Source organism: Leopardus geoffroyi, chromosome D1 (genome assembly GCF_018350155.1).
Source record: "Leopardus geoffroyi isolate Oge1 chromosome D1, O.geoffroyi_Oge1_pat1.0, whole genome shotgun sequence".
Taxonomy (NCBI): domain Eukaryota; kingdom Metazoa; phylum Chordata; class Mammalia; order Carnivora; family Felidae; genus Leopardus; species Leopardus geoffroyi.
This window is the reverse complement of record NC_059329.1, coordinates 115,287,060-115,295,692: the sequence shown is the minus strand read 5'-3', so window position 1 is coordinate 115,295,692 and position 8,633 is coordinate 115,287,060. Positions and strand designations below refer to the sequence as shown.

Here is an 8,633-nt window from a genome sequence, read left to right as displayed (position 1 = left end):
CTCGCAGCTCGCGGGTTCGAGCCCCACATTGGGCTCTGTGCTGACAGCTCGGAGCCTGGAGCCCACTTCGGATGCTGCGTCTCCCTCTGTCTCTGCCCCTCCCCACTCACACTCTGTCTCTTGTCTCCTTCCAAAATAAACATCAAAAAAATTTTTTAAAGAAAATTCTGGCTGAAATACATTTTCCATCTACGTTCTTTCCGTGCACATTTGTGACCCGATAGAGGGCAGTCCAGGCCGATTCTGTCATGGACAGCTGTCTCTGGCTGACTCTGAGTGTCCCACGCATCTGCTCTGTGATAGTCTTACCTCCGTGGACCTGGGGACACTGCCCCCGGATCCTCCCATGCTCCCACGGTCCTGGGGTGGCAGGTGGGGTGACGGACCCGGGACGGCCTCGGTGCTCCAGGGAGGAGGGCCCCGGATCTAGTGATTGTGGGCGTGGTGGGTGCAGGCTGAGAGGGTTCTCATTTGGGGCTTTTTCTTCTCTGTGAAGGAGGTGACTCCTCGGAGAGCGCCTTCCTCCTGTTACGTCATTTAATGCTAAGCAGTAAGCACCAGGCAGTGGCCGTGGTGGGGAGTAACTGGGCGTGGTTTCGGTCAGGGACGAGAGGATGGGGTGCAGGGCCCCAGACCGGCGTCTGCAATCATTTCGGGGGGATGGCCTGGGGCACGTGAGGTTGGGTCGGATGAACGAGGGAAGCCTCAACAGGGGGCCCACGGGGCCGCCGGCGAGGAGTTCGGGTCTCCCGGGGCCGGGTGAGCAGCGGCCCCGCCTCCGCCTGGAGGCGCCTCCCGGAGCCCCCCCCCCCCCAGCCCTCCCCCCCGCCCCGGGGAGCACACACCCCTCCGCCGCAGGCGGGACGCAGGGTGTCTGGTGCCCGGCGGGACGGCGCTGGCGTCGGGTGCCCGCACTCCCCCAGGGGTGGTCTGGCCGACCTTCCACCCCCGGCGTCTCCGGGCGCAGACCCGCGCGGACCTCCCCCGACCCTGCGCCGCGCGGCGCGACGCTGGGCCCGCGCGTGCCAGTCTTAACGCCTACCTCGTGGGCGCCTGCACTTGTCCGCCCGCCCGCCTCCCGGGGCGCAAAAGTCCGAGACGGGGCGCCCCTCCGAGCGCCCGGGGGCCGGCCGCGCGGGGCGGATCGGGGCGGGACTCCGGCCGGGCTCGGGGCGGGCCCGGGGGGCGGGGCTCCGGGGTTCGCGACCCGGGCTCTGTCCGCGGTGCTGAGCGCCCGCCCGGGCGCATGGGGCAGGTGCGCCATGGGGAACCGCAGCGCCGCGGACGCGGATGGGCTGCTGCAGGGGCGCGGGCCGGGAGCGGGCGGCGGCGCGGGGACCCCCGGGGCGGCGGCGGCGCTGGCGGGGGGCGTGCTGCTCATCGGCGCGGTACTCGCGGGGAACGCGCTCGTGTGCGTGAGCGTGGCGGCCGAGCGCGCCCTGCAGACGCCCACCAACTACTTCATCGTGAGCCTGGCAGCCGCCGACCTGCTGCTCGCCCTGCTAGTGCTGCCGCTCTTCGTCTACTCCGAGGTGAGCCCGCGGTCCCGCCGCACGCGCGCTCCTCCCCTGCGCCTTCGTCCCCTGTCCCCGTCCGCACAGGGGACCCGAGCGACCCGGCCGCTCGGCTTCTCGGGAACCTCGAGAACCTGTGCAGGCCCCAGGACCACTGGAGCCTCGGTCCCCTGACACTCGTCCCCCTCCCCCCCCCCCCCCGTCCCCGCCATCTCGGTGTCCGTTAGCCCGCTCGGCTGGGCGACTGTCCGTCCTCCCTCCGCTGTACCTGTACCTCGTCGCCCTGTCTTGGCGTCTGCTCCCCAAGAGATGCCTTTGTCCTTCAAGCCAGGGAGGGACCTCAGAAACAGGTGACTTTGGCAGTCCAGCCACCCACCACCCCCTCAGCTGGGTTCCATTCCCCAGGGGAGCCAGATGGAAAGGCAGATTCATGCTCAGTCCCCCCGGCTCTCCCTGGGGCGCAGAGACGCATACACATCACTGCACAAACCACAGCCGTGTGTGACCAGGCACACGCACACAAGTGCACCCAAGGGAAGGAGACCCTCGCTCACAAACATGCTCCGCCCATAGCAGGCGGGGTGTGGGGGTGGGGGGGGGGAGGGGGCACTCAGCTGCTAGGAGCTGAGGGGGAGTGAGCGGGGCTGCAGGAGGGGAGGCTCTGACCCCTGACAGTGGAAGCAAGGGCAGGGGCTTCTGTGAGCTCCAGAGCCCCCGTCAAGAACCAGGGCCCAGAAGCTCCATCCCCAGACCAGGTCTGGCCCTTGGGCGGGTCCCGCTTGGTGCCAGCCTTGTCTGCTTTGCCGTTTGGGCAGAGAAAAGCTGCTTAGGGCTGGGCTGGGAACTCGGCGTCAGGGGCCGTGGGGGGAAGGGAGGCTCCAATTTTCTAAGGGCGGACATGGTGAGTCCCGGCCAGGCTGGGGCAGAGCTGGACAAGGACACCCATGACCTGCCCCTCCCCCAGAGCCACAGACAGACGTCACTGACTGAGGGCTCCTAAGCTCCTAATCGTCCCAAATCAGCGGGAGGGGATTTAGAGGGGGGGGTGGCTGTAGAGGGGGGTTGGCAGTAGAGTGGGGGGGGCTGTAGGGGGGGTGGCTGTCTGCTCCTTTGCCTTTGGTGGGGGCACTGGCACAGTGAGGAGCCTTTATATCTTTTTAAAAAATTTTTTAATGTTTATTTTTGAGAGCGACAGAGACAGAGTGTGAGCAGGGGAGGGGCAGAGAGAGAGAGAGAGGAAGACACACAATCTGAAGCAGGATCCAGGCTCTGAGCTCTCAGCACAGAGCCTGACGTGGGGCTCGAACTCAGGAGCTGTGAGATCAAGAGCTGAGCCCCGCCCCCCCAGGCACACTGCAGAGACTTTATATCTAGTAGGTGATTTATCCTCAGGGCAATTCCGTGGATGCTGTCTTCACCCCTCCTCTACAGATGTGAGGTGATAATCTCGAGTCCCAGAGCAGTGACAGTTTAACCAGACAGGTGGACTCTTAGCCATCCTGTGGGGAGGAAATGGGGGCAGGGGCTTCACGCTCCAGGGTAGCAGAATCCCTGGGACCACCCCTACCCTGGGATCCTCTCGCCAGAGATCCGGCTCTCAAGCATCGACCTCACCTACAGAGTCTCCCCCAGGCCTTTCTCAGTTTTAACCGGTGGGGGTGGGGGTGGAGGTGGGGGGGACGGTTGGAGGGGTGAGGAGGGGTGTGAGGGGGATTGGAGAGGGGTGAGGGGTTGGGGTGGGGGAGGGTGTTGTGTGTGGGGAGGGTTGGAGGGGTGTGGGAGGGGGAGGGAGTGTGTGGGGGTGGGGAGGGGAGTGGGGGGAGGATTGGAGGGGCAGGGAGGGAGTGTGAGGGGAGTGGGGAGGGATGGGGGAGGGTTAGAGGGGTGCGGGTGGGGGAGGGGGTTGTGTGGGGGGAGGGTTGGAGGGGTAGGGAGGGAGTGTGAGGGGTGTGGGGAGGGGTGGGAGGAGGGTTGGAGGGATGGGGTGGGGGAGGGAGTGTGGGGGGTGGGGAGGGGGGTGGGGGAGGATTGGAGGGGTAGGGAGGGAATATGAGGGGAGTGGGGAGGGGTGGGGGGAGGGTTGAAGGGGTGGGGGTGGGAGTGGGGAAGGGGTGGGGGATGGATGGGGGAGGGGTGGGGGAGGGTTGCAGTGGTGTGGGAGGAGGAAGGAGTGTGTGGGGGGTGGGGAAGGGGTGTGGGGGCGTAGGGAGGGGTGGGGGGAGGATTGGGGGGGTACAGACGGGGTGTGAGGGGTGTGGCGAGGGGTGGGGGAGGGTGGGGATGGGAGTTGGGGGGACCCTGGGACCCTCACCCAGCTCAGTGTGAAGACTTTTCGGCCTGTGGACCTCTGGCTCCTTCCCGCTCCCCGCTGATATTCAGTCCCACTCCCCCAAAAAGAAGGGGGGTCGGAAAGAGCCGGCGCGGGGTTCCTGGCCCCTGGGCCACTGCGGGAAGACAGTCAGCGGGTCTTGTGTCCGTTGCCCCCTCCCCCCCTCCCCGGGCGCAGGTCCAGGGCGGCGTGTGGCTGTTCGGTCCCGGCCTCTGCGACGCGCTCATGGCGATGGACGTCATGCTGTGCACCGCCTCCATCTTCAACCTGTGCGCCATCAGCGTGGACAGGTGAGTCCCCGCCGCCCGGCCGCGCGCGCGCGCCCCCTGCCCCGTGCCGCCCGCCCTCACCGCGCCTCCCCTGCAGGTTCGTGGCCGTGGCCGTGCCGCTGAGCTACAACCGCCAGGGCGCCGGGGGGCGTCAGCTGCTGCTCATCGGCGCCACGTGGCTGCTGTCGGCGGCGGTGGCGGCGCCCGTGCTGTGCGGCCTCAACGACCCGCGCGGCCGCGACCCCGCCGTGTGCCGCCTGGAGAACCGCGACTACGTGGTGTACTCGTCCGTGTGCTCCTTCTTCCTGCCCTGCCCGCTCATGCTGCTGCTCTACTGGGCCACGTTCCGGGGCCTGCGGCGCTGGGAGGCGGCTCGCCAGGCCAAGCTGCACTGCCGGGCGCCTCGTCGGCCCAGCGGCCCCGGCCCACCGCCCCCCGAGGCCGGCGAGTCCCCCGAGGCCGTCGCGCCCCCCGACGCCGTCCCAGCCGAGCCGCCGCGGCAGGCACCCAGGAGGAGGCGCGCCAAGATCACCGGCCGGGAGCGCAAGGCCATGAGGGTCCTGCCGGTGGTGGTCGGTGGGTACCTGCCCTGGGGTCGGTGGGCGGAGTGGAAGGTGGCAGTGCCCCCCCCCCCCCGTTGGGAGGAGGTGCCCAGGGCGGGCTGGGCGCCGCGGGGACCCGGGTTCACCGCGCCCTCCGGCCCCGCCCCCAGGGGCCTTCCTGGTGTGCTGGACTCCCTTCTTTGTGGTGCACATCACCCGGGGACTGTGTCCTACCTGCGCCGTGCCCCCGCGGCTGGTCAGCGCGGTCACCTGGCTGGGCTACGTCAACAGCGCCCTCAACCCCGTCATCTACACCGTCTTCAACGCCGAGTTCCGCACCGTCTTCCGCAAGGCCCTGCGCCTCTGCTGCTGGGCGGATCCCTCCGCGTGCGCCCACTGCGTCCTCTGCGAGGACCTGGGCCCCGGAGGACCCGGCCATGCCTCCGGGGGCAGGACCCCAGTAAGGGAGGGGGTTTTGTACGACTAAGATTAAACAAATTCCTTCCTAAACACCTGCTGGGGAGGCTGCGGGGCTGGGGGAGTGGGCTGGGGGGTGTGGGGAGGAGCGGGAGGAGGGGCCTCTGCCCCACTTGGAGACCAGACCCCCCCCCCCGCCCCCCCGCCAGGCCAGTGAACCCCTCCTTCCTTCTGAGGAAGCCCAGAGAACAGACCCCACCAAACTGGCTCCTGGCTCAGGGTCAGGTGGGAGGGATGCCAGTTCTGCCCCTAGGCTGGGCAGGGAGGCTCCAGAAAGGCCCATTCAGCCTCGCCCATGGAGAAGCTTCCAGAACCAGACCAGCTCTTGCCTAAGAAGGTTTGGGCTCTGCTTGTGGGGCTGTCCACGGGCTCACCCATGGTGACTCACACCCTCCTCCGAACGGTTCCCTCCCTGACACACCGTGGCACCAGCTGCACCCCCGCCCCCAGCTGTTGCCCCTCTTTCAGTGGAGAGTGTAGACAGCTGTCCTGCAGGGAGGAGGCAGTTTCCTGAGACTTCCCCAGTGGGAAGGCAGCCACCGTGGGCCATCAGCAGCCGGGCCCCCTGCTTCTGCAAGGACCAGCCGAGTGTCCACTCCACTGTCCTTACAGACTCAGCAGAGCCGGGCCCAGGTCAGAGCACGGCTCCTGGCCAGCTCCCGGCTTTGGTGATGTCCCAGGCCCCAAGGAGATGGGGCCGGGGGGCCGGGTGGGTGGGCCCACCCACCCAGGCAGCCTCCTCGATCCTCTGCCTTGAGGCTGCGCGTGAGGTGGCGAGGCCCAGAACAGGGGAGCCAGGAGGAGGTGCCCGGCCTGAAGCAGGGCAGAGCCACCAAGCTGCCCCGTGTGCTGTGGCTGACTGGCCCCCCTGCTCACAGCAAGGCTCCTGTTCCTAGGGAGGAGGGGGCAGCTCTGAGCCCCTCCGGCCAGGGACAGCTCAACCTGGACTTCATCTGGGCCCTCCCGGTCCTGGGGCCCCAGCGTTACTATTCCCATGTCGGGGACGCTGTCTGTGGTTCGAGGCGCGAAGTTTTCTTGCGAACCTGAGACATTACAGGCTGTGAGGCTGGGTGATACCTCAGCATGTTAAACTCTTCTGTGGACAGAGGGGGGCCGCCCCTTCCCTCCTGCTCAGGGTCTCAGCGGGAGTGGGGAGAGGGGCACCCGGGGGACTCTGGCTCTGGCGGCTGCTTGAGTTTCTGGCACCTTCTTGCCCATGAAGTGTGAGGGCAGCTGCAGCAGACACCCTGAGTCTCCCCACAGGGAGCGGCCCCGATATTCAGACAGGAGCCCCGGATGGCTGTCCCAGGCACAGACACCTGCTCCAAGCTGGGTCTACGGTCCCTCCCGGGGGTCTCAGACTTGGAAGTAAAGGGCAGGGACAGGGCCACTGGGGCCCTCAGGCTAGGGCAGGGTCAGATTCAGGGCCCCACGTGCCCCCGATGCTCCCTTCACGTGTGCCCGTGGAGCCGCGCCATCGGGACGCGGCCAACAGCTCCCCTGCCAGCCAGCTGTGGGCCCCTCCCCACTGGTCTGTGGGCTGACCGACCTCGTGAGCTGCACCCGCCCTCAGCGACAGAGCTGAGAATGGGCTGGGAGCTGCTGGGGACCCCGCCCCCTCCCCGCTGGCCCTCTGGACAGAATCTGCAGCTCCCAACAGAGGGGGACAAGGTGGGCGAGGGGGACGGGGTGGAGCAAAAGAGGGCCTGGCGGACTGGGAGGCCCCCGGAGGCGCCTCGGCCATCGAGCTCACTCAGCCGCGCACGATGATGCCAAGGGTCACCCCAGCCTGCGGCGCCCTGAACGGCCCAGCCTGTGCTGACCGCCGGCTGACAGAGGCCGGCCCCTCGCCTGTCCCTGGAGGCTGGAGATGCCCTCAGAAGCCCTGACGTGGAACTCTGCGGACCAGCCTCGAAGCCTGGGCCCCCAAGGGCAATTTCCAGAAGCCTTCCCCCAGCCAGGGCTAAGAACACTTCACAGGCCTAGAAACGATACCCTTTGAAGCGCTGCCCCCACAATGTGCATTCCGGAGGGTTCTGTTTTCAGGAGTTGGCCGCCAGAGGGAGGCAGTGGCTCTGGGGCCCGCTAGTGAAGTCTTTCCGGGCCTGCCCGGCGGGTGGCTGGCGTCTTCAAGTTGTGGGGGGGGGGGGGGGGGGGTGCTCCCAGATCCCTTCTGCTGAGGCTGACGTGCCCCCCAGTCCCCTTTCCTGCCACCTCTACGCTGAGCAAACCCAGGGAAGCAGGGGGGTGGCCAGGGCTGAGATGTGCCCCTCCCCCCACATTGTCTGCAGCACTGCGCCTCTGAAGATTGTGCCCCGTGGGGGGCGGGCAGTCTGGGGGGCATCGAGGTCAAATCCCGGCGCTCACCACGGCCTCGGCTTGGGGCACGTGCCCAGATTCCTCAGCCTTTATCTCTCTGAGAGGTGCTGGCAAAGGCAGGAAGGTGAAATTCGGTGACTCCAGTACGTGCTAAACTCAGTAAAAGAAAATCCAAGCTTAGTCTGCAGAGATCATGAGGGCCGAGGCAGCAGCTTCTGGGGAGCAGGGCCCACAACGGGCTCCCTGAGAGCAGCCGACTGGGGTCTGTGGCGAGGCCAGGCCAGGCCCACAGGACCCGAGGGCGCCTCTGGGAGCCAGGCTCGGCTCGGGAGATAGAGCAGCATCTCCGGGACCCCCATGCTCACACCCCTTCCTATCAGGACTTTGGCCACCCCCTCAGCTCGTTCTGGAGCCAGCGTCCCCGAAGCCAAGTCTCTAGGGTGCTACAGACTTGGGAGAACTTTCTAGAAGTAGGAGCCCAGGAAGGGTCAGGGCTGGGGGAATTCTCCCCCTCCCACAGGGGTGTGAACATGCACAGTTCGCGGAACCGGCAGATGAGCGTGAGAATCCAGGGAAGCATGCCACCGTGCCAGCGCCCAGGGGCTGTGCTGGCTGCACACACAGGGCGCGTCTCCGGCTGGGGTGGGCCTTCACCTCCCCCCCACCCCCGGAACAATGGAGCTCCCGAGCCTCACGAGTGCAGAGAAAACAGGGCAACGGCAGGCCAAGGGCTCGGGGGCCACGAGGGCACTTCTGGAAATCCGCAGAAGCTTCCAGAACATGGGCAACTTCCTTAGGCACCACCCTTGGTCAGCAGAGGAGGCAGGTCTCGTTTCCAGAGCCAGCCAAGTGCTCCAGGCGCCGATCCCTCTCTGCCCCCCTGTGCCCTCTGCCCCTCAGTACAGGTGGAAAGACGCAGGGCTGGCCTGGCCTCTGGGTGGTCGGGGTTCTCGGGGTATAACCTCATGCTAGAGAGAAGGAAGGCCGTGTGGCGGCGGCCATCAGGCAGCGAGTCTGGGCCGTATCACCTCAGAGACGGGGCCTGCGGCTCCCGGCAGGCGGGTAGCCAACGGCTGCCAGGGACAGTGCCACCACCCACTCACTGGTCCACACACTTGGGAGTTGTGGCCTCCAGACTGCGCATCAGGAAACACAAAGCTGAGGCCCCCCCACCTCCGGGGCA

General features: G+C 67.1%; 1 protein-coding gene across 1 annotated transcript; it reads left to right on the top strand.

The window, feature by feature from the left end:
• Positions 1-1,181: 1,181 nt before the first annotated feature.
• Positions 1,182-5,164, top strand: DRD4 (dopamine receptor D4). Its single transcript, XM_045486433.1, has 4 exons — positions 1,182-1,532; positions 4,021-4,133; positions 4,210-4,688; positions 4,825-5,164. Exons 1-4 carry the CDS (start codon positions 1,263-1,265, stop codon positions 5,139-5,141), a joined length of 1,179 nt encoding a protein of 392 aa, XP_045342389.1. The 5' UTR covers positions 1,182-1,262; the 3' UTR covers positions 5,142-5,164.
• The last annotated feature ends 3,469 nt before the right edge of the window (positions 5,165-8,633 follow it).